Raw genomic sequence first — 23,541 nt, 5'->3', positions numbered from 1 at the left:
GCCGCCATAATCAACATATTGGCTGTTTCTAGGCGAACGTCAATCGTCGCATAAGGCTCTAGACAAAATCACACATACGGTCTACTGCCTCATCAGCAGCCCAAGTAGGGTCAACGGATGTCGGAAATATTTGACCTACCAACAACACTTCAATATCGCTGTCCTCAACTATATTATGTTCACTCACCCAATTCTGTCGCGGCATAATTCTGTCGAGATGCGTTATTGAATTGAGTTTGAAGCAAGGGTGAGAGGAGTGGCCCTCCTAAGGAAGCGTTGAAGAACAGAAAGTTTGGAAACGATCCATACATTTTGTCTACAGAATTGACACCCCTCAATTTATGAATGTCAATGTATGGGATCAGCAGGTGAGCGGAGCTGAACCATACCCGTCGAATCCCATGTCCTTCATGAAAATCATTACATCCGAGATACTCCAATCATTGCCGATGGAGTCGGGGCTAATAGTTATAGACATAGAACTGAATGCCTGTCGAGTTGACAGGGATAATAGGGTATAATATCCCTGGTCGGTTGTCACTTGTGAAGCCGCCTGTTGGACGTGATTATCCATAGCTATAGCTCTCGATTCAGCATCTGAAAAGTCGGAAAGGAAATCTACAATCTAGAGTTGGCATTAGATCTGTGAGGCGGACGGACGACAGGGATCTGACCGCATCGGCGACAGTTGGTGAAAAGTGGACTGAGTAGCTGATATTCGCCATTTGAGACGGTGTATTGGATGGCCGGATTCTGGTTATATCCTACGGCCCACACAACGGGAGATGACTGGGTAGAAATAATGTCTCCGAGGTCGATAGACATGGCAAAAACAGGAGAATTACTGGTAAACACTGTCATACACTCCGCGAAGACGACGATTCAAGCAAAGGACTCACTCGTTAATTGCGCGAAAATTGATGTCATTTTCTACGTTCGCAAGGGTACCGTATTGCGTAAAATTGGATCGGCAAACTGTATCAGAGCACGTCTTGTAGGTCACATTTTCGCCCTGTGAGAGTTCACATGCATAAATGTTCTGCGGCGCTGCTGTGTGGTGGACGTACACGAGACATAGCATAATAATAGCTACCATCCGAAGGGAACTCCAGCATCTCTGAAAGATATGTGGGCTGCGACAGTTGGAACTGGTGGTACACGATGTCGCTCGGTGTCATCGTGGTCCAGTTCACACCGTCAGTATGAATGGGAGATGTCCATTCTATCGCACAGATTATTATGATCAATCGATATAAAACCAACGACAAATTGCGCACGGGCAGCAATGTCAGAATAAACCTGTACACTGTGCGCCTTGCCATCTGTTGCTTCGGCCTCAACAGCTAAATATGAAAATGATAAGGATTGCCTGACCCAGTCAGAAGGCTGGATCATCAATTAACAAACATGCTCGCGCGGACAGTCTAATTGAGCAGTTCAGTGCATACTTCTATGGGTGAGAGAAATGTGACGGTCATATTCACGGGGCCCGCTTCGATGACTTGGATAGTTCGCGTAGGTGTGATCATAGTACTGACCAGACGAGCAACGGTGACATTTTGGTTTGTGCTGCTGTTACCCAACCACTGGTAGGTTGTTCCATCAACCATGATACGACCCAGCCAGTCCGTTTTCAACAAGAGAGCGTATGATTATCAGATATATGAAGCAAGTGTCTACGTGAAGACTCACTCTGGGATTGAACCAGAAAATCGCAGAGGTATTTGTGGAAGGGAAGGACGGTTCGGTCGCAATCGCCCAGCTATTCAGGTAGGGTGATCGGACAGCAAGGGGGATAACAGAGGGAATGAAAGACTGGGCTGGAACGAAAACGCCCAAAGATAAGAGCACAAGGGTATAAGGTAGGAGCCCAGGGGACATAGTTCAATGAGGGACAACCTAGAAAGAGTATGATATGAGCTTTCCCCCTTTTCACCTCAGCTTTCACTGCTCAATTCAAACACAGACTGATATCGAAGCATATGCATCATCTCAGTTAGATGTTCTCATGGACATTGACAACGACGGTACCTATTCGCCCGGGTGGCCCCGTCGGACTCGCGGAGCACATACTGATCGTCCTGCTTTGCCATGGCGCGCAGCACGGGGTCAGCTCAACGACTGCTTAAACTTTCCTAGAGACAAAGTAGTACCAATACACGAATGCAACTGTGCACCTTGCACTGAGACGGCCATCGCACGGCTGACTTCTTGAGACGATGCGGCTGTCAATGCGACACTACCGCATCTCAAATGAGTATAGAAATACGAAATGACACATAACTGGGTCACACTGCCAGTCGTGCTAGAAACAAACACATCGTGAATACCACAGAACAAAAGTTTACGGTGACTTGCGTTGGACAAGTTAACTTATAAACCACTCGTAGAAAATCGGACGGTGGTTTCCCACGCGCGGGGTTTGTGCGTTGTTTACCCGAGGTCAAGCTCGTCACGACCAGCGTTTGCTAGCCAGTTTGCACGATCTTTACTTTACGACCGATGGCGTCCAGAATTGCCGTTAACTCTCTGAGGGCATCAGGTAGGTTTCTGGAAACTCGTAGGGCATCCAAGCTCACTGGAATGAACTTAGCATCGAGGGTGCGACCTCAAACGGTCGCCTCTATTCCTCGAGCCCTCGCAGCGTGCGTTTTCCTGAATACGGCTCTGTGCTGTATCTGACTACAACATGGCTGATTTGTAGTCGAGGCATGGCGAGCTCCTCCAACCCACCACCCGCCGAGCGCGCGTCGGAGCTGATCAACAAGGTTCCTTCCTCCCCTGGTCTCATCACCAAAACCGGCACAGTTATCCTCAGTACCGGCCTTCTGGCAACCGCCATATCGCAGGAGCTCTATGTCGTGAATGAGGAATCCGTCATCGCGGCTGGCTTTTTCATCCTCCTTACGTTCATTGCCAAGGTATTCATAATTTGGGCTTTGCATTTTGTTGCGACCTCTGATTATTATGTCGGCCCCGCTCGAAATAGAGCATACGAGAGCCTTATCGTGACTGGGCCGAGGGCCACATTCAGCGTATCAAGGGCATCCTCGACAAGTCGCGTTCGGAGCACACGCAGGTTGTGAAGGACCGCATTGCGTCTGTTGAGCAGATGAAGGATGTTGTCTCTGTTACTGAGGGTCTTTTCGCTCTATCCAAGGTGTGTGTGCACGGCGGTACGGCCAAACTAGATCTCATGGCGCGTCGTTGTCGTGATATAGGAAACAGCGCAGCTTGAATCGGAGGCTTTCGTGCAACGTCAGAAGGTCTTCCTTGCGTCGGAGGTGAAGTCGGTTCTGGATAGCTGGGTGCGTTTTGAGCAGCAACAGAAGGAGAGCGAGCAAGCCGAGCTTGCAAAGACTGTCATCGCGAACGTGTTGAAAAACATCAATGATGACAAGACGCAGAAGGAAATCTTGACTAGTGCCGTAGCGGAAGTTGAGCGTGAGTGCTGGTATTCATTTGGTGTCTTCTGGCTGTCTAATTATGTCTTGCAGAGCTTGTCAAGAGCAAGGCTATCTAGACTAGAGTATGTTGATAGCGATTGTGCACTAATCTGCAATACATTGGCTGGCTGGCTTCTTTGAATGTTTGACTTTCAACTAGCAGATGTTATGTGTCATGTATTGCATAATGTTCTGAGTATTGCTTTCGGCACATACTGCTCGCAGTTCGGGCTTGCTCTGGTTGGGTTGCCGACAATATTAGAAGCTCTCAGTTCGTTGCTACAGCTTATTAGCGAATGGCGCACGTGATTATTTATCCTTTACAACGGTAAGAACTTTGGAATCCAGGCTAGTTGCTGTCCCTCACCTGCTTTCCATACACGCTTTGTCTCCGACACTTCGTCTTGAATTCACGCATTTCGAGGGGCATCCAACTGAAAGAACTGCGCTTTGGAGTTCGACGCGTGATTTGCTGCCGAAGGACGACGCGTTGCCCCGCGATAGCGTGTACTACAGCAAGTTGTCCCGCCACTAAGTTGCCTTGACCTTTGTCTTCTGCCCACCATGGACGCAGACCTCATCAAACTTGTGAACAAGCTGCAGGATACTTTTGCCAACCTTGGTATGTGGTTCATAGAGGTGTATAGTGTGACTGTGTTCTTAGACCTTGTTGGTGGCTGCAGGGGGCGAGTTGGACATGCCTCAGCTGGCGGTGGTACGTCTCATTCATTTTACAATTGGTTGGCTTTGAGGCTAACGAGGGGCTCTAGGTGGGTAGCCAATCTGCTGGCAAATCCAGTGTGCTCGAAACGTACGTCTTCCTATAGCTCCTGGTGTAGGCAGCATTCTCAGTTATCGTCAATTTGCAGCATTGTCGGCCGAGACTTCCTCCCTCGGGGCCAAGGCATTGTTACACGGAGGCCGCTTGTCCTCCAGCTCATACACACACCCGTGCCGGAATCGACGCTCGGTTCATCAGAGCCGACATACACGGAATGGGGCCAGTTCCTCCACATTGACAAGCGATTCACAGATTTCAATGAAATTCGCCGTGAAATCGAGCAGGAGACGTTCAGAGTGGCTGGTCAGAATAAGGGCATCAGCAAATTACCCATTCATCTACGGATATATAGCCCGGACGTGCTCGACTTGACTTTAGTGGATTTACCGGGATTAACAAAGGTTCCCATGACATTCTCCAACTTTGCGCGGTATTAATGGTGCTTGTAGATACCTGTGGGCGACCAGCCCAGTGATATCGAGCGCCAAATCCGAAGTTTGGTAGTAGACTATATCTCCAAGCCAAACTGGTATGGAACAATAAGGACTCACAAGTGCTTGCCAATGTTAATCCAGATTATTCAGTGTCATCTTGGCTGTCTCCGCTGCGAATGTCGACTTGGCAAATTCGGAGTCTCTCAAGCTTGCCAGATCCGTCGACCCCCAGGGCCGCCGAACGATTGGTGTACTTACCAAACTCGACCTGATGGATGCGGGGACGAATGCCCTCGATATCTTGACTGGTCGTGTCTATCCGCTTAAACTGGGATTCATCGGGGTTGTGTGCCGTAGTCAGCAGGACATCAACGCGTCCAAGAGCATGTCAGACGCATTGGATAGCGAAACCGAGTTTTTCCGAAATCACCCTGCGTACCGGAATATAGCCCACAAGAACGGAACAAAGTACCTGGCGAAGTCTCTCAATCAGGTTAGTGCCATTGATGTCCCTGCAACCTATAGAACTGAATAACTGTGCAGGTTCTGATGAATCATATACGAGACAAGCTACCAGATATGAAAGCACGCTTGAATACACTCATGGGCCAAGCCCAGCAAGAGCTCAACTCATTTGGCGATGCGGCCATATACGGTGATACTAACCAGGTATGGTGCTGATGCCTCGGAATCATTTCAGGTTTCAAGTCTGATTGTTTTGTAGCAAGGCGCGCTTGTACTGCGACTCATGACACAATTCGCTCGCGACTTCGTAGCTTCCATAGAAGGCACTAGCGTCGATATATCTACGAAAGAGCTCTCCGGCGGCGCGCGGATATACTACATATTCAACGACGTTTTTGGAACAGCGCTCGCGTCCATTGATTCCACCCACAACTTGGACAACCAGGATATCAGAACTGCCATCCGCAATTCCACCGGACCACGTCCGAGTCTCTTCGTTCCAGAAATTGCTTTTGATTTGCTTGTCAAGCCTCAGATCAAACTTCTCGAGGCGCCAAGTCTGCGTTGTGTGGAATTAGTGTATGAGGAATTGGTCAAAATCTGCCACAATTGCACGAGCGCGGTGGGCATGGCCGTTCTTGTGGTCGCATCTTGACTGAACTCACATATCACATGCAGGAACTACAACGATTCCCCCGATTGCACGCACAGCTCGTCGAAGTAATCTCGGAGTTGCTGCGAGAGAGACTGGGTCCGACAACCGAATATACGCAAAGCCTAATTGACATCCAGACCGCATATATCAACACGAACCACCCTGCTTTCATTTCCGGATCCGCCGCCGCCGCTCAGTCGGCGGCGACAGCCCCACCAAAACGCGAGACACGGCGGGGAAGCATGCTCTTCGATACTTCGATGGACAAATTTTGAAACGAACGTTACGGCACAGCCTTCCTCTGTTCAGTCAGTGAATGGCGCAGCATCTCCAGAAGAAGATGAGGAGACATCGGAAGACGTCAATGGGGTCAATGGGGTAAACGGTCTCCCACCTCGTGATTCACGCTCTGTGTCGTCGACCGTGCACGACCGCGCGCGAACGACGATTGGAGCTGCCGGTGAGATGGTGACCGTCCCGAAGAGGCACACGTCACCAAAACCGCTCCATGGCACGATACGCCCACACTCACAGCCGGTCGCTGCGCCAGGGTCGTCGCCGCACTCAGGGACGGCAAAAGAGACGTTCCTGAATTATTTCTTCGGTCAGAATGGCCCGGGTCCGCTCGCGGGTGCCAGTGCCGACCGTGCTGGTGGCCACCCTGGCGGTGCGCCGGCTTCCGTTGGGCGCGACATCAACGGTGGAGACCCGGCGCTTCATTCGGGGCTTATGGCAGGGAAGAGGGATCTAGAGGGCAACAATGCGGCGTTTGACATGAAGAGCCTGGGGAAACACATTGAGGCGGTGAGTGTGCGGTCTTTGTCCCGGCGTGTCCACTGCGGGACTAACAGGCCGACCCACTTACTGTTCGGCTCCTACAGGCAACCGATGGAGGGCCACAACTCACCATGCGAGAGGAGATGGAGACGAACCTCATCCGCTCGCTGATTGCTTCATACTTCAATATTGTGCGCCAAACGATCCAGGATCTCGTACCAAAATCTATCATGCACTTCCTCGTCAACAATACGTCTCAGCAGGTACAGAACCGCCTGGTCGCGTCGTTGTATAAGCCGGAGCTGTTCTCAGATTTGTTGAACGAGGATGAAACTCTAGTTGCAGAACGCACCCGTGTCAAGGCCCTGCTAGACGCGTACAAGGAAGCTTTCCGGACCCTTTCAGAAGTTACTCTGAAGTCTACTTAGCTTACCTATATGTGTGCGCTTACCCTATTACACTGTCACTTGTCGTATTCCGTTCTGTTCTCCGTGCACCCAATTATATACACTCACCGCGTTATTTTAGACACTCTTGGCTGGAGCACAACATGAGATCATGAATAGACATTTCGTGAGCATTCGTAATGACATTTCTAAGCACGGGAATAACAAAGATGGTGAGCGCGAAGCGGGTTGAATGATAGGTATCACGAAGATGGGTTTGTGTGCGAGGTAGGGTCCAATTCCATCAAACGCACGGATCCGGTGGGTGCCCTTTCACAGCGACCCACTTCTCTTGACGATCGGTGGTCTCTACGGCCTTATCACTCTTCTCCGGCTGCTCGGCTTCCTCTTCGGAAGTCACGCTTTCCTCAGTGTCCGCCTCAGCGCCGCCACTGCTGCTCTCGGATTCGGAGGTCGACGTTGAATCAGAACTTGCGGCGTCGGAGGCTTGCGAGGCGTCCGTCGTGGAGGCGGATTTTGATTCGCTGCGGGAGGATTTCTTGGTCTTGGTTCTTGATTCCTTCTTCGAGCTCTTTTCCGCACTCTATACAAGTCAGCATGGTCAGAGAGAGCTTCCCCACAAGACAGGCTCTCTTACGTCCGCAGCAGCCTTCTGCATCAGGGGTTTAGTCCGTCAATGACCAGCATATGTCACAAGGGGAGGCACCTTACCTCCTTGGACTCTGACTCCTTCTATTGGAATGAGTGGGCGGTCAGCAGCTAATACAGGAATTGCCGCCTCGGTAACTTACCTCTTTCTTCGCTTTCTCCTCGGCCTGCGCGGACAAAGAATCAATAAGTCGCTAACACCACTGCAGCGTGACCATGTACCTCTTTCTTCTCCTTTGCCTCGCGCTAAATTTATGAGTCAGTACGGCACGCCCTCAGCACTTGACTTGGACTGCTGACCTCCTCTTTCTCCTTCTTCAGCTTGGCTCGGGTCTCGCGCTCTTGAATGACCCTGCGCGACGTGCGATTGAGCCCAACATGAACGATGCACGTGAGAAATACGAACCAGTCTGCCACCTCATCCACGCATTCCTGCGGACGCGTCTTGTTTCGCAAAAGATAGCCTTGCAGCGAAGCGACCTGATGAACGCATGGGTATCAGACATCGCCGTTTCGTAGACGCTGGACGACAGCTTACGCTTAGCTCATCCTCAGGAATTGCATCTGCGAAGCGCTTCGCGAGGGTAGATATTTCCTCTTCCGTAAGCAGCGGAATGGCGTGAGTCGCTTGTTTGCGCTTGGACACAGGAAGCCCCTCCTGCGACGTCGGATCAGCACCGGTGCTGGGTGCAGACGCGGATGACGATGAGCCGGCAGGCGTTGCAGACTTGACTGGGAAGAAGCACTTGAAGATGCCCTCCGCTTGCCATTTAGTTGCGTGCTTGAAATTAATCCATACATCCATTCGACCCGGGCGGCTGAGCGCCGGGTCGAGGCGCTCGATATGGTTGGTCGTCGCAAAGAGGAGTCTGCAAAACCGGGGAATCGTATTAGCATTGATGACGCTGTGACCGGGGACCCAGACTCGCGGCTCACCGGCCCTCAGCGGCTGCGACGCCATCGAGACTGTTGAGCAGCCCGCTGAGACTCAGAGTGGACCCATCATTGCTATCATCCTTGTTCTTCGCCGACAATGCGGAACTAGACGACGTCGTGCTAGTTGGCGCGCCAGTCGAAGTGTCGTCGCGCGAGACGCCCCTAGTAAATGCAGCATCCAAGTCTTCAAGGAGCAATATGCATCTAACCGAAGACGTGAGCATGATTACCGATAGTCGTCCGAAAGGAACACGAACCTGGATGGTACGTTTCCCATGAGGTTTGACAATGTGTTGTCGCTCATGCTGACATTGCATTTGGGTGATCAATCAAGCCACATAGTTGGCATGCCATGACGCGAGCGCTCACCCTTTGGATGACAGACTGACTACATAGATGTCAAGACCCAGTTCCCCGGCAAGACTGTGAATGAGTGATGTCTTGCCACTGTCAACTGCGGGTGAGATGAGTCACAGGGTTGAGCCTGGGTGAGAACGCACCTTCCAGGCACACCGTGCAGCAGATACCCGCGGCGGAATGGGATGCCTTTCGGGGGTCGTCAGTACCCATATCAGAAAGCAGGACGTGCGAAGGCCGACCTCTTTCAGCATACCTGAGCGAATGCGGTCATTAGATCAAGAGCCATTACGTTGACGAAAAGATGTGAGACGTACCAATCCTCCGAACATAGGAAGTCCTTGCAGTCGGCAAGGATCATATCTTTGACACCCGGCTCCAATACAATTGAACTCATTGGACGTTTCTGTCGTGCCCCGTTCCATCGCCAGCAGCCATATGTCCTAGACGCGAACACGTCAGGCGGGGTAAACATCGGTGAGACAAACGCCGCACTTACGTATCGGCCATGAATATGTGCACGCGGTGCTCCGCATCCTTCTCGTACTCACGTTTGGCCTCGAGTACAAGTCTCTTGAGGATGTCGTTATTGCGCGCGACAACGCTGCGAGCGAAACAGAGCCTTCAGCATTGAGATTGTTTCGTGAGCTCGATCTCCGCTGACCTTATCTTGAGCTCAGCATACGAACCATAATCCTGGAAACGCTTCGTGCGCGTAATCTGGATATCAAAGCCTATCAGAACATGAGTCTAAACTGCAATTCCATGACTTACCCGAAGCCAGTGGCCACGATAATAGATGGTGTGTGTGGTGTCTGATCGCACAGTATATATGACGTAATCCGGATATTAACCAGAGCGCCAGGTACCTACCGAGACTCGGAATGATTGCCACTGCAACCGAGAATATGAGACGTCGGCGGCGTTCCGATAAGCTTCAGATGCAGCCCTTACCTTTGCGTTTGCGCTGGCCTCCGACAAGCGCGTCCTCGTCTTCCTCTTGGTCTTCCAAATCGCCTGTAGTGGACTGCGTGAGACCATGTCGACTGGCGGTGCGTGTCGTAATGTCAAATTCCCTGCTTCGTCCCCACGCAGGTTGCTGAACGTGTTGCGTGAGCTCAGTCAGCGGAGCTCGCAGACGGCCCGTGTACTAACCTTTGAGAGCCAGTGCATCAACCTGCAAGGGGCATAGGACATTAGTGGCAGGTTCTGGTCATGGGAGCTCAAAGGCTGACCAGTCATATGGATAATCCTCTTGGCTGAAGTGGGCAGTCAGGAAGAAAGCTGGGCAGACACACTCAGTCGATAGCGATGGTCTCTGGAGAGGACGACTGACAATCAATGAAGCCATTCCAGGCAGAAACGGAAGCTCGTCTCGCTGTTTCGACCGTGCCGCCAATAACTACCAATTTCTGAGCAAGAGTTAGTTGGGGATAGATTGGATGGAGCTGAAGAGGGTATACCAAAGTGTCCTGGATTGGATTTGCATTGCTGCCTGTGAGCGGAGACAGAAGACTTTTGATTGTGTTCATGGCTGCTGCAATGAAATGAAATGTGCAGAACACAACCCGACGGACGGGCGAGCGGATTACGCTGGTCTTATATACGGGCTCGGGACCTCGTGTGAGAGCGGTAAATACGCGCCTACCGGAAACGGAAAGACGAATTCCTCCCAAGGCTGGTTAGGCGCGCCCGGGTTGGACGTAATACTGGCCGAGGTCACAAAGGATGTCCGATTGGGCGAGTTGGCAGTGGCTGGAGGCAATTGGCGGTCACCTTCGAGCCGTGCATGTAAAGCAGCCTTTGCCCAGAGATCTGGGAGAGACAGAGAGCACACACACACATCCACTCGCACTCGCACTCGCACTCGCACCCGCACTCGCCAAGGCGGCCTGCAGTCGGAGTGGACTCGCGCCACCAGCCGCGTCGGATTCACGCGTGCAGCAATCTAGCAGACTTGTCCATTATAGTGGCGCCTCGTGGGCGAACCGAGATGGAGCCCTACTCGTCCGACCTGATGCAAGCGAGGTTTCATTCTCCAGCCACAACGCCCTAACGTAATCTGCTGGAAGACACTACTCGGTTCTCAATACAACTGTCGAGAGAGAACGATCCCAACCTGCATCATGCGTACGCTCGCACATGCCGCACAACATGCCCTCACTCTGGGTTCGGATTCGCACCGCCGTACCTTGTGGTGTGCGGCGTGGCCGAGACCTTGCGTTTGTGGGAAGACAGAGGCACCGATTGCCACCCCGCCATCAAGTCGCTGAGATCTACATCTGAATTCCTATCAATTGTGGTTAGCCCAGACGAAGAATGGAATTACGCCCACCATGTATCTAGAACCCCACAGACCCCCCAGAAAGTCTGGAATCCATTTAACATCCCTGTCTTTGTGCGGAGCCGAATCCAGGAGAAACCCCGCTATATCTCAAGACATTCAGATGTCCGCTGACGAGCCTAGGACAAGTATACTTGACCATGTGAGAAGATCGAGTGGTCTATACTTGGGAAAACAAACCTTGATTGTTGCCATTGCTACTACCCGCCCACGCAGAAACACCCCGCCCAGTGAGACGTTCCATGCAAAGACGTAACTGCGCGTGTCCCTGTGCAGACACACCAGAAACATGTCTGGGTACGAGAACTTCCGGCAATCAGACCAAATTTGTACGCAGACATAAGCACGCACAAGCAACCATGAGGTCATTTCCAATGTGAGGGGTTTGCTTGTTACGTTTTCGATGACTGCACCAACTCCGACATTACACGCTACCTCAGGACGTGCACAGTGCGTGGCATTTCGGGATGTGGAGTCGCGCTCGCATGTATGCACCTCCTGGGCCACGCTGCACTACGAGTAGACATGGGTGCGCAATCGCGTCAACACGAGATGGGCGCACGCTGGACCCCGAAATGAACGCGTTGGTCCGGAGAACTTCCGCAGCTGCCCGCATAAGGCGACATCGACACTTCAGCTTGGGGCGAGTCGTCCTGAATATCGGGAAGAGTACGGGACTGGCGGAGTGATCGCCCATGTCCACTCAGTGCACACCAATCGGAAAACGACGGTATCTGAGCCAAGTGGACATATGTTCATGACGATGATAAGATGGCGACAGCAAGAGCTCTCGAGCTTACTAGGGCCCTAAGGCAGTGCCGCGGCCAAGGTCACCTAATGAAAGCGCGGTCATCTAGAATCCATAGAAGTATCAGCTCTACATCCAGACCAGAACGAGGGCTCTACCCTGAGCTCCGAATTACTGGAATGAGCGGCGCCGGCCCTAGATGAATACCACCGAGTGCATCCGACCGAGAGGTGAACGGATAGTACATCGGTTGTTGAATCACACATAGTCTCGCATATCGAGGGCATCTTTGGTTGAATCCTGTAGGCGTCGAGAGGCGTTGACGACTGAGCTGGAAAGACTCGGGCCCCGACATCGTGCCGTACACCGTGCTGAAAGCTAACTGTATAAGGTAGATCAGCGTAAGTGAGACAACACCGCAAGACGAGGACTGACATTCATCCCAACGATGCGGAGCGAGTTGATCGCGCTTGGGGCACATAGATCGTCGGACTTGCAAATAGTACAATTGGGGTCCAAATCCGCGGACCAACCATGCGCTGGATGGTTCAAAGCTCAACGAATAAATCAGAACCACATTAGCGATGAACCACAGAACATCCTTGGCGGAGAGTTGCGAGTTGCAGGATCCACCCCGGTCGAACAATGCAAGGAGAAACCGCGTGAGACATTTAGCCGGCTCTGGACACAATCGATTGTCACAAACAACGGAGGAGATAAAATTTAAAAAAATGCTGAACATATACTCCTGCTCGCGCACCCACAAAGAGGCCGAATCCATTATCATCTCTAAGGTTCGTCAACCAGACCACGGCGGCGGAGACGTCGTGGCGTCACTGACAATATTAGACGGCCTGGTCTTGAAGGCGGGAAAGGACTATTGACAAAGAAGCGGCATGCGGTGTTTGTGAGGGTGAACAACTGTGGCCGCTTTACATCGCCCAATGGCAGTACGATGAGAGGCAAGGGGTCGTATCTGAAAGAATAGCGAAGTGTCAGAGGTGTAATGGTACACGTAACGTTGAGGTAGCTCGGAGGGACGCACAAAGCATGTTGACAGCGTCGGAAGACAACCTTCTCCACGCCGTCGATGGGCACAAGTAGGGTACATGGATTACAGTCCTTGAGGGGAGTAGCAAGCTTGCAGTCAACCCCGTTGAGTCACAAGTTAAAAGGTGAGCTTCTGAGCTTTGCCTGGATGCAACTTCTCGCATTCTGTGACTAATCTCGTCTCAGCAGATTTCCCATCTCCACGTCATCTGCGTCATTAGAAGACACGACCGTGAGTCCCTCCGTCATCTCCCTCCGGACACAAAGCTGCTCTCCCACTATCACCATAAGAACCGTACTGGCCACTATGGCCCCCCAGAAGAAGAGTGAAGTAGGGATGGAGTTTGAGTAGTACGTCGTCAGCACGAGATGGTTGAAGATCAATGTCAGAGAGAAGTCTAAAATCAGTCGCGGTCGTCGAATGAGGATATAAAGGTAGTAAATACTATTTAATTGTCAGCCGTTATTCAATGGAGTCAGCTTGAGAATAACATACTCGGCAGCAGATGCGGCCATCCAACATGTGGCGATAATCCAACCGCGTAAGGGATCTATCCGCCCATCCCACTGGCCTTCCAGCACATCTCCTGAACCGACTTGCTTCCCACCGCTCCAAACTGAGTTCCATGAGTTCCAAGAGCCCTGGCTCATGCGCGATGTCGATCGTCCGGCCATTTCACGCCAGTCCATCACCATACCTATAATATATACGGTAGAGTTGCGGCCAATGCCCCATAAATTCTAGATGCAGCACGTACCGACATTTGCAGCACCACCATGATATTCCAAAGCACTTGGTTCCGCGAATATGATGAGAAGTGGCGGCAGGAGGACGGCCAGCGTCAGATAATGCAAAGTCTGCAGAGAGACAATCTGCGGCCCTAGCTACCATTAATCTCTGTCATTGAGATCTCGATGCATGATACATTACCTGAGAAATGAGTAAGACAGGATCCCATCCGGGGGAGGTCGACTTGGCCATTGCTGATGGTGGTTTTGTACGAACCTGCGATTTGTTCCGGATATGTGAGATTTTACTTCATTTGGGTTGGTTTCTCGATAATGTCTTAGTTATGTAATATGTAACTGGCTTGATCTATACTGGAAAGGGGATAACCTTCAATCGATCGAGCATAAGTCCGAGCTAATGTGACCACAGCCACACTCTCTTGCCAGTCAAAGGGTGCCGGGACGTAACCGGCAGAAGAGGTATGTTTTCACCATGTTGTGATCATCGTTCGCATTATCGCGCTCATACCCACAATCAGAATGCACGTATCTGATTATGAAGCCCTTTCGCAAGAGGGAAGCAGCACTTCGCACAATAATGCGTCGACCAGCAGCCACTATGCTGATGAGATGGAAGCCATGTCCATCAAGCCGGAGGCATACTACGGGGAGGGACCGTTTGATCCCCCTAGCTCTGACGACGAGGCCGACGAATTGCTGGAGAAGACAGGTAGTATCTCGCTAGGCAGTGCCGAAAATGCCAGCAGAGGTAGAGATAGAGACGGTGGCCTTTTATTCTTCGGAAAAGTGAGTCATGATTTCTGAACCTTTTCGCTGCTACTCACGGCGTCATAGCGACCTGCGTCTGTCCGAGTTCTGGTTACGTCTCTCGTGGCTCTTGTGACTTTGGCTGCAATCATTGGTATATTTGCTGCGCACTCGTATACAGGGACACCGTTTCGTATCCATGGTACGAAGCATATTACCATGGACCATGTATTCAATGGCACGTTTTCCGCGAAGAAAGGTGGGATATTGTGGGTACCAGAAGGTGCGAGTTCACACGAATCCTTCCAAGGGTTCATCTCAAGTTCCAAAAGCCGGCGATGGCGTTTTTGCCACGTCGAAGGATGGCTTTTTGACTTTGGTAGATTTGAAGAGCAATACCACCCGACATCTGGTAGCCTTCTCGGATCTGAAGGACGCAAGTGTCCTCACTACTTAACCATTGACGACATCTTACGTGTGATGGGTTTAGGAACACGGCCACATTCTCCCTCAGTCGTCCTGGAAGCTCTCTGCGGACATGAGATACATGTTGTTGAAGGCGGACACAGTCAAGGTTCTCTTATGCTCTTTTCTTGGGAGAACAGCTGCTAACCTGCGCGCAGCTGTGGCGGCACTCTAGCTATGGAAATTATTATATCCATGATCTGCAGACTAAGGCCACTTGGCCACTCGTTCCGCCGACTAATCCTGCTGTTACTACGTACGCGACATGGGCACCCACCGGACAATCTATCGCGTTTGTCATGAATAATGACATATACGTCGTTCAATCCCCCTCGTTCGTATAGTTTCGTCATGCATTTCTGTTTCGGTCTCGACTTATGCCATGCTAGGCCCTCAGCTGCTCCAATCCGTGTCACTACAAGCGGCAATGCGTCAATGTTCAATGGCGTTCCTGATTGGGTTTACGAAGAAGAGGTTTATTCGGGTGATTATGCTCTTTGGTGGTCACCAGATTCAAAAAGCATCGCATTCCTCAGTCTCGACGAGACCGCCGTGGACGAATTCACGTATCCGATATACAATCCAACGGAAAACTCGTATGCTGTCGTCCCGTACCCGGAGCAGGTGACTATGAAGTACCCCAAGCCTGGTCACAGTAATCCTCTGGCCTCAGTATATATATTCCGACTCGATCAGTATCTTGCAAATGGTGGAAATCACGCACAAACTATTGCGACCACTTCGTTCTCGCTCGACTGGGATGGCAAATTAGATCCCACAAATAGCATCATTAGTGAAGTCGTATGGGTAGGCAACACTACGCTTCTTGTCAAGGAAGTGAATCGCGCGGGCAACAATGGATCTGTTGTGTTGTTCAACCTCGCTTCTCAACCAAAAGGACGCGGACGTGTTGTTCGAAAGCTTGGGAAAGACGGGGAACAAGGAGACAATGGATGGATCGATGCGGTATATTAGATCATATTTCTCGCGATTATAATGACAGCTAAGGTATTTTATAGGAACAAAGAGTCTACAGCATCCCCACGAACATGTCGCCAGATGGCCATGCTTCGTATCTCGATATTGTACCCACGCCCGAAGGTTATAATCATATCGCCCTCTTTAGCCCTGCAGCATCTAGTACACCCCGTTTCTTGACTTCGGGTCCATGGGAAGTTACAGGAAATATCTTGGCTGTTGATGTGAAGCGCAGGCTTGTGTAAGTTTCTTCAACCTCGAAAATCTGTCGATAGCCCTGTGTCTTTCTTTCCTATGTCGAGTAAATTTGACTAATATTGTAATGTCTAACTTAGGTACTTCCAGGCAGCAAATCCACACTCTCTTCAACGTCATATTTATTCAGTGCCATTGCCCGCGATAAGCTCATCCGGAAAGGTTGAGCCTGCTGCCCTGACAGATGTTTCAAGCCCAGGAGTTTATAGTGCACAGTTCTCCCCCAAAGCTGGCTTCTATCTCTTGTCGTACAATGGCCCTCAGCCGCCCTGGCAGAAGGTCATCGACGTCAGTGGTCAGGGTACGTGCGCTGGTTTAGTATGAACTTGTGCCAAATAGGTTTACTCCAAACCTATTACTTAGGTCGGGATTTTATTCTCACTGAGAATCCTCAGCTGAACGACACATTGGCGCAGTTTGAGATGCCTGTCGTTACGCGCTCGACTATAGACAGTGACGGCTACGGTGAGCAATCCAGATCATTGCATACCAGAATCGATTGTCGTTACTGATACGCGTCTCAATAGAGCTGAATGTGATTGAGATACGCCCACCTAGGATGGATAACACAGGACGGACAAAGTATCCAGTTTTATTCAGAGTGTAAGCCATAATATCATGAATGGCTGGACTTTTTGTTAATTCATACCGTCCTCTTTCAGTTATGGTGGCCCCGGATCCCAATTAGTCAGTCTAGACTACTCTCATGATTGGCATGACTATCTTGCCTGCTCTCTGGAATACGTTATCGTCATAGTTGATGGTCGAGGGACTGGATACAAGGGGAGGAAGCTGCGTAATCCGGTGAAGGACAACCTTGGGCACTGGGAAACTCAGGATCAGATCAATGCAGCGAAGTATGTGTTTTCTTTTAGCAGTTTAGCATCCATTTTCTGACGTCAGTAGAATATGGGCCGCCAAATCCTATGTTGATCCCAAACGTATCGGGATTTGGGGCTGGGTGAGTGTGTTCAACTGGAACGACATCAATCACTGAAAAAATCTACAGTCTTACGGCGGTTTCATGAGTGCTAAAGTCGTAGAAGCTAATGCCGGCATACACACTTTGGCCATGGCAGTTGCGGTATGTGCTAGTCGTCGAATTATGAACACTTGCTGACAATTTACGAATAGCCGGTTACAAGCTGGCTTCTCTATGGTGAGTATCTAGCATGTTTCTGTGGTCCCGAATTCAACTAATACAACTTTGGCTTAGATTCCATTTATACAGAGCGGTACATGAATGTCCCCAAGACAAATCCGATGGGTTACGTCACTGCTTCCATCTCGAACGTGACTGGATTCCACCACACTGATTTCCTCCTTGCTCACGGATCTGGTGACGACAACGTTCATTTTGCTAATTCTGCGCACCTGTTAGACATGTTCACCCGCGAACATGTCAGGGGATACACGTTTAGAATGTTCACAGACAGGTACGTGCTAATCGAATGTTGACCTCGGCTAAGCTCATGCCCTGCGCAGTGACCATTCCATACAACGGCGAGGAGCAAATAGAGAGCTATACGAATACATGACTGCATTCTTATTGCAAAAATGGGGTAAAGGAGGGAAGCGTAGAAGCTGGTGACCTTCCGGCGATTGTTGTTAACCATTATTTTTATATTTGTGCTCCATTCGGCTTCAGCCTTACTATCAATCGCACAACCTGCCATGGACTTCATCGGGCTGATCTCGCCTTGCTCCGTGATCAGTTAGCTGAACGACATGTTCACATGGATAGCTAAGGTCCGATTATCCGCTTGGGTGGTGTAAGTTGAAAAAAAGGTTCTTCATTATATCTTCCGGTTCGTTTCTATTGCATCTCAACGAAGACGTTCTAGTGGAGATTGTCTCTTATCTTTACGGTCGTGATGCACTCTATCTCTCGGCAACCGCTCGAAGACTTCATCAAATCGCCAAACGGCAAGCACTGTCAGTTATCTCAATGGACAGACCGAAGGAGATAACCAGAATATGCACCTATATGCTTGCGGATATCCAAGGCCGCATGAGGTGGGTTCGTAGGTTGACTGTGCGTGAGCATGAGGCGTTCGAAAACTGTGACAATCAGGCTCCTACCCATGGAGAACTTTTGGCGGATTTTCTCGACCACGCACACAATCTCCGATACTAATGCATTCTTCATATTGGGGCCCTGCTCCGAGTGGTGCCGCGCATTGGGGATATGCTCGTCCAGCTTCAGAATCTACATGATATAGATCTAGGTGACACCGATGTCTCTTTGCTGGAGATCCTGCCATACATGCGAAGAAATCTAAAGAGGGTCAAGATAGATGGGTACCGTGATGCTTTCAGTTTTGAAGATCTCATGTCAAAAATCTCTGTGATGCAAGGTATCCAAGATCTGGACCTTGTGCAGTCTCAATTTTGTCGCCTTGGACAACCCATCACATTACCCGCTGCTGCCTATTGCCGACTGCCGGTATTGCGCCAATTGGTGATTCGTTTTGGCGCCACAGCCATGTCGATATATGTACGCGCGTGTCCAAAGCTACGTGTCTTAGATTTGGGCGGACGAGGATTCACATCCGACGAGATCAACGCGGTCTCAGCTCCCACGACCTGTTGGCCGAATCTTGACGTCGTCGAAGCGCATTTTATAGCATTGGCTCATTATATGTCCGGTCCACACCCTATGCATCAGCGGAGTCCTTGCAAAGCCAAGTTTCTGGAGCTTGCAGGACGGCAAGTTGGGCCTTCCTATCGTGCTGGAAGCCGTAAAGAACATAACTCTGGCTGTGCTTACATTGAGCATAATGCCTTAAATCAACCTCGCTTCAACCTTTTGGACGTATTTGGTCGAAACGGGGACGCGAATATGCTGTCTAGTCATACAACTATGTGAATTCGAAGACGCGCCGCAATTCAAAGCCAACTTGCTTGAGTGGATGGCAAGTCTCACTTGGATTGTTCTGGAAGTATTTGCTAATCTCGTTTTTGTCTAGCATACTGTGCCGCCTATACTGGCCTCCATGAGGTCGCTCACCCACATAAAAATGTGCATTCGGGGCGACATGCAACGACGCCGCCGATGCCTTACTGGGATTGTACTATCTCTCGTCATATCATACCCGATTATGATTCTGCACAAGAATTCTCGGAGATTCTCAACCAATGTCTTCCCTCGGTCCGTCTCATATCGGTCGGATTCGGATCTGGGTACATGCCTGATAGGTCTGACCTCGGAGGACAATTCTGGTGGTGGAAGACGATGATCACTCCGAGTGGGCGGAGCATAGAACAAATTGAACACCAGGCTGGAATCAATCTGCAATCCCGCCTTTGTTCTGTTGAAATTTGAATCTCGGTTGGACTTTGACAAAGAGTAGCATGCTCGCACCTTGTGGCAGCTCGTCCATTTCGTTTTTTTCTTTTTTCGCAGCGCGCTTATTTTATGCACTCGGAGTCGGCAGTGCTAAGCTCTGTCCTGTAATAACGTTTGATATGCTTTTGTCAATGGTTCATATAATTAGTGTGATCCAGATGATGCTCGTAGTACTTAGACCTATTCATCGATTGGGTTTCGTATGTGTAAGTACGGTATAAGCGACGCCAGGTATGAATGTTGAGATAGCCTAGTGCCAGTAGTATGTAGCCTGAGCGCATATGTGATTCAAGACGAGAAATTGACGCCATCAACCCGGATCTACTTTCATGGCGATTGATACCAGCGTTGGCAAGCGGTCACCGAAGCCACTCCCGCTGTTTGACTAGCTTATCCTATAACCTGAAGTCCTTGGTGTCGACTACATATATGAATGCAACTTGAATATCTGCGTACAATTGCAAAGCCAGTTCTCACCCCCTATCACATTGGCAATGGCTTCGACTGAGGTGGTCCTCTCTTTGGGTCCCTTCGCTTCTCGTGCGGAGTCCGAGTTCAGGCTAATGTGTCTCTTCGCAGAGAGTGTCTGACATCTCGAATGCAACTCTGGCGTGTCTCAACGAGGACATGTTACTAGAAATCTTGTCGTACCTCCCCACTCGTGATTCCCTAAACCTCTCGGCCGTAGCTCGTCCACTCCATCTCATCGCCAAGCGGCATGCGCTCTCGGACGTGTACATGTTTTCGGCGATGCAGGTCCTCAAAATCTGCGCGTATATGCTTGAAGACATTGAAGAACGACTTTGCTGGGTACGCAGATTAACTGTGTGCGTGTGGTACAACATGTCGGCCGACACTCGAGACGACGATGACCCCAGAGGCATCAAACTGTCTGCACCGCATCTGGCCGTCCTCCTTGAACACGCCCGTAACCTCACGTATATCTCCATAGATCCTGTCGAATTATTCTTGAATGCCGAGCAGCGCATAGGAGATTCTCTTGCCGCTCTTTGCCATCTGCAAAAGTTGCGTCTGCGTCAGATAGGGTCCGGGGATGAAGTTATGGGTATCCTTCGAAGGTCATGTAGTAATCTCAAGGGGCTGACCTTCGATGACCATAAAAATCTAGTCAGCTTTCCGGCACTCCTTTCCAACATCTCCGTGGGGCACAATGTCCAAAGTCTAGAGATGGATTATTATTCAACGCGCCGTGTCCCACCCGAGCCGGTTATGGTATCTCAAATTCAGCAGCCATCAATGCGCTGTCTCAAGCTCCCATTTGACATGATATCCATGGACGCTTGCGTGCAGGTTTTCCCCCGGCTACGTGTCCTAGTTCTGAAAGGTCAAAGTTCCATGTCGGGTGCTCCTGCAGCCAAGGGGGCATGTTGGCCGAGTCTTGACTTGGTTAAAGCAAGTATTACAGCCATTAGACAATGGCCGATTACGTGCCCTGTTCACGACTTGTCAATTGAGCAGGTCCTCGCAAAGCCCAGTATTCAGGTTCAATGGAACAGATCGGAGGACGGAGAGCTATATATTCCCATCGCGCTAGATTTAATAGCAGCCACGTCCCCAATAGTGCTCGAGTTGAGCATCATGACCTACAGCAAATTGTCGACGTGTTTTTGGAAGAGCATAGCCGGACCAGGGTCACGTTTGCGGTGTCTACGAATAAGACTTTGCGAGTTTGATACAGCCTCGGATTTCCATGCTAGCTTGTCCTCGTGGATGGTGAGTCTACCTTCTCGTTTACTGTTTTCTCGCTCATATCACTCCGCCAATGATCAGGATATAGTACCCCCTATCCTTGCGACAACTGAGTCACTCAAGTACATACGCATTCATATCGATGGCACTATGGTTCGGTCCGTTGGCTGTGTCAGACGTACCCATCCGAATGTTCCGCCAGCACCTTGTGCCATTACTCCCAGCTTTGACACTGCACAGGAATTCTCTGCGCGCATTATCAAACACATGCCCTTCATACGGCTTGTATCTGTTGGATTCCGACATAACGAATTCTGGTGGTGGTTGAGATCTCTGGATTCCCCGAGTGGACGGCCAGCGCAGCTTATAGCACCTGACTTTGGGGAAAACATTGCTTCGCATCTTTGTTCCCTACAAGCCGACATTGGGTCACCCTAGCGGTAAGTCTGAGTCCTCCCATAAATGTCCTCTGATGCTTATGCCGCATTGTATGTACAGTTGCAATGAAAGGCTGTATGCCTTTGTGCGGGCGTGTGACTGAGGGCGACTCAGATAGCCAGTACGAGCGTGTCGTCAATTCACCGAATGCGCGGATGGATTTCAATGGCCGATAAGCACTTCAGTTCTATTGCGATCGTACACAACGTTTGGATAGAGATTGTCTATTGTATACTCAATAAAATACTGATATAGGGGGATTCGTATCATGCGATCGCAGTAACCGTACCGTGAACTATTGGTAGCCAGTCTTGATACGGAGTCATGTCATGAGTTTATAGGCATAGTCACAGAGCATGCCCCCCCAGATAATATATCCAAGTTTATGGTTTGCCTGGCATGAAACGTCAGTATGAGCACTGGCAGCTCTAGCGGATCAATTGGCGCATACCTGGAAGAGCTTGCTGCTGTCCTTGCCAGTTCCCAGCTCGGGGTTACTCAACTGCCAAATAAAATGGACAGCACTTCCTGCGACGGAAATCAGGAAGTACAGAGGACCCTGTCCATTCAGGTATCCCACATAAGCAAGTGAGGTGACGAACACCATCGTGAAGAAGGTTAGAATGGGCCGCATATAGTTCCCGAAATAGATGGCGCAGGAATAGACTCCGGCTTTGGAATCTTCTTTCCAGTCTTGTCGTGCATAGACAGTGTCAAAGTGAATGGTCCAGCTTGAGAAGGATGTGCATTAGAGCACTAGATTGCAGGAGATGACTGGGCCACTTACCAAATGAGTCCAAGCACAATGGGAGCCAGGAAGTTCAAGTCCATAGAACCTGTGAATGAGACCCAAACGACAACGAATCCCCATGCTATTCCAAGTCCTATAAATGGTAAGTCCTTGTGCTGTCAGGTGTCGTGCTAGGCAATGATGTGCATACCTCCCCATACTTGTGGCCAGTTTGTGAATCGCTTCGAGAGAGGATAGATCCATTCAAATGTCAGCAGGCCAACGAGGCCAAGTTTAAATCTGTATCGTCGTGAGGGAAAATGCCACAATGGTGAATGAGACTACACAGACGCGTCCGGACCCATAAGGTTGAGCCCGCCAAGCAAGATGGCCCAATGGGCTGCAAGGAATAATAATGCTCCTAGAACAGACACTCGACCAGACGGGAGAGGCCGACCTTTGGTACGTTCTGTTTCTACCATTAGATCTCTAGAACATGGGCCACTGAGATAAAGTATCCATACTAACCAACTTTTCCGTCAAGATCCATGTCACAAATGTCGTTCCAGATACAAGCAGCATCATGTCGGATTGTACTGCCGATAAAGTAGGCGAGCGTCTGGATAGCCACCGTTTTCGGGGGTATACTCAGCGAGTATGCACACATCGCCAAGGCCCACGCTGTTTCATGATAATGAGAACACATCATCAGAGTGATATTAGGAAATATATATATACCGCAAGGCCAGAAGTAAAGAATAGTTCCGGTAGGCCAGAGATGAAGTCTCGTCAAGAAGAAGTATGCCTTCCATATCGGAGGTTGATGAGATGAAGATGGAGAAGGGGAGGCAGACATGGCAAAATTCCTACTTGTGGGAAAATCTGGGAGAATCGCATATAGCGCACAACGTCCCTGGATTTTATAGAAAACACAGGGAGATGAACTCGTGTCAATTCTACTTAGTCTTGCGGGTGCGTGGAATCGTTCAGCTCGATCGGGCATGGCTTAAACATGACAAACTTCGATGTAATGTGGGGTGTGATATATGTCTAAAATTTCACCTACATGTC

General features: G+C 50.2%; 8 protein-coding genes across 8 annotated transcripts; 4 read left to right on the top strand and 4 right to left on the bottom strand.

The window, feature by feature from the left end:
- Positions 1-58: 58 nt before the first annotated feature.
- On the bottom strand, positions 59-1,881 carry FIBRA_03326 (uncharacterized protein; the record flags this gene model as incomplete). Its single annotated transcript, XM_012325170.1, has 9 exons — positions 59-135; positions 188-333; positions 390-618; positions 675-844; positions 900-1,012; positions 1,068-1,222; positions 1,278-1,386; positions 1,449-1,586; positions 1,693-1,881. The coding sequence occupies 9 exons, from the start codon at positions 1,879-1,881 to the stop codon at positions 59-61; spliced, it is 1,326 nt and encodes a 441-aa protein (XP_012180560.1).
- Positions 1,882-2,502: 621 nt separating this feature from the next.
- On the top strand, positions 2,503-3,523 carry FIBRA_03325 (uncharacterized protein; the record flags this gene model as incomplete). The annotated part of the gene is made up of 6 exons (XM_012325169.1): positions 2,503-2,542; positions 2,594-2,645; positions 2,705-2,921; positions 2,990-3,160; positions 3,222-3,444; positions 3,498-3,523. The coding sequence occupies 6 exons, from the start codon at positions 2,503-2,505 to the stop codon at positions 3,521-3,523; spliced, it is 729 nt and encodes a 242-aa protein (XP_012180559.1).
- Positions 3,524-4,010: 487 nt separating this feature from the next.
- FIBRA_03324 (uncharacterized protein) lies at positions 4,011-6,986 on the top strand (the record flags this gene model as incomplete). Its single annotated transcript, XM_012325168.1, has 11 exons — positions 4,011-4,068; positions 4,130-4,161; positions 4,217-4,257; positions 4,316-4,628; positions 4,677-4,756; positions 4,812-5,154; positions 5,205-5,330; positions 5,386-5,748; positions 5,805-5,846; positions 6,076-6,585; positions 6,663-6,986. The coding sequence occupies 11 exons, from the start codon at positions 4,011-4,013 to the stop codon at positions 6,984-6,986; spliced, it is 2,232 nt and encodes a 743-aa protein (XP_012180558.1).
- A 262-nt stretch (positions 6,987-7,248) lies between these two features.
- Positions 7,249-10,438, bottom strand: FIBRA_03323 (uncharacterized protein; the record flags this gene model as incomplete). Its single annotated transcript, XM_012325167.1, has 22 exons — positions 7,249-7,548; positions 7,603-7,617; positions 7,677-7,697; positions 7,757-7,780; positions 7,836-7,859; positions 7,914-7,965; positions 8,020-8,093; positions 8,152-8,482; positions 8,550-8,753; positions 8,807-8,854; positions 8,919-9,003; positions 9,050-9,162; positions 9,224-9,349; positions 9,406-9,510; positions 9,571-9,626; positions 9,681-9,721; positions 9,780-9,800; positions 9,861-10,005; positions 10,062-10,083; positions 10,142-10,190; positions 10,243-10,318; positions 10,370-10,438. The coding sequence occupies 22 exons, from the start codon at positions 10,436-10,438 to the stop codon at positions 7,249-7,251; spliced, it is 2,001 nt and encodes a 666-aa protein (XP_012180557.1).
- A 2,781-nt stretch (positions 10,439-13,219) lies between these two features.
- On the bottom strand, positions 13,220-14,030 carry FIBRA_03322 (uncharacterized protein; the record flags this gene model as incomplete). Its single annotated transcript, XM_012325166.1, has 4 exons — positions 13,220-13,493; positions 13,545-13,746; positions 13,807-13,921; positions 13,980-14,030. The coding sequence occupies 4 exons, from the start codon at positions 14,028-14,030 to the stop codon at positions 13,220-13,222; spliced, it is 642 nt and encodes a 213-aa protein (XP_012180556.1).
- A 287-nt stretch (positions 14,031-14,317) lies between these two features.
- On the top strand, positions 14,318-17,834 carry FIBRA_03321 (uncharacterized protein; the record flags this gene model as incomplete). Its single annotated transcript, XM_012325165.1, has 16 exons — positions 14,318-14,584; positions 14,633-14,828; positions 14,878-14,957; positions 15,036-15,119; positions 15,169-15,344; positions 15,400-15,976; positions 16,030-16,229; positions 16,324-16,544; positions 16,607-16,708; positions 16,771-16,846; positions 16,906-17,100; positions 17,150-17,204; positions 17,253-17,327; positions 17,378-17,402; positions 17,460-17,679; positions 17,729-17,834. 16 exons carry the CDS (start codon positions 14,318-14,320, stop codon positions 17,832-17,834), a joined length of 2,655 nt encoding a protein of 884 aa, XP_012180555.1.
- A 2,385-nt stretch (positions 17,835-20,219) lies between these two features.
- On the top strand, positions 20,220-21,740 carry FIBRA_03320 (uncharacterized protein; the record flags this gene model as incomplete). The annotated part of the gene is made up of 2 exons (XM_012325164.1): positions 20,220-21,326; positions 21,384-21,740. The coding sequence occupies 2 exons, from the start codon at positions 20,220-20,222 to the stop codon at positions 21,738-21,740; spliced, it is 1,464 nt and encodes a 487-aa protein (XP_012180554.1).
- Positions 21,741-22,176: 436 nt separating this feature from the next.
- Positions 22,177-23,326, bottom strand: FIBRA_03319 (uncharacterized protein; the record flags this gene model as incomplete). Its single annotated transcript, XM_012325163.1, has 6 exons — positions 22,177-22,471; positions 22,528-22,624; positions 22,682-22,770; positions 22,822-22,939; positions 22,999-23,151; positions 23,209-23,326. 6 exons carry the CDS (start codon positions 23,324-23,326, stop codon positions 22,177-22,179), a joined length of 870 nt encoding a protein of 289 aa, XP_012180553.1.
- Between the last annotated feature and the right edge of the window lie 215 nt (positions 23,327-23,541).

This window comes from Fibroporia radiculosa (assembly GCF_000313525.1).
Source record: "Fibroporia radiculosa TFFH 294 genomic supercontigs, scaffold1845, whole genome shotgun sequence".
NCBI lineage: Eukaryota > Fungi > Basidiomycota > Agaricomycetes > Polyporales > Fibroporiaceae > Fibroporia > Fibroporia radiculosa.
The sequence above is the reverse complement of the archived record's forward strand: the minus strand, read 5'-3'. Positions and strand labels throughout refer to the sequence as shown.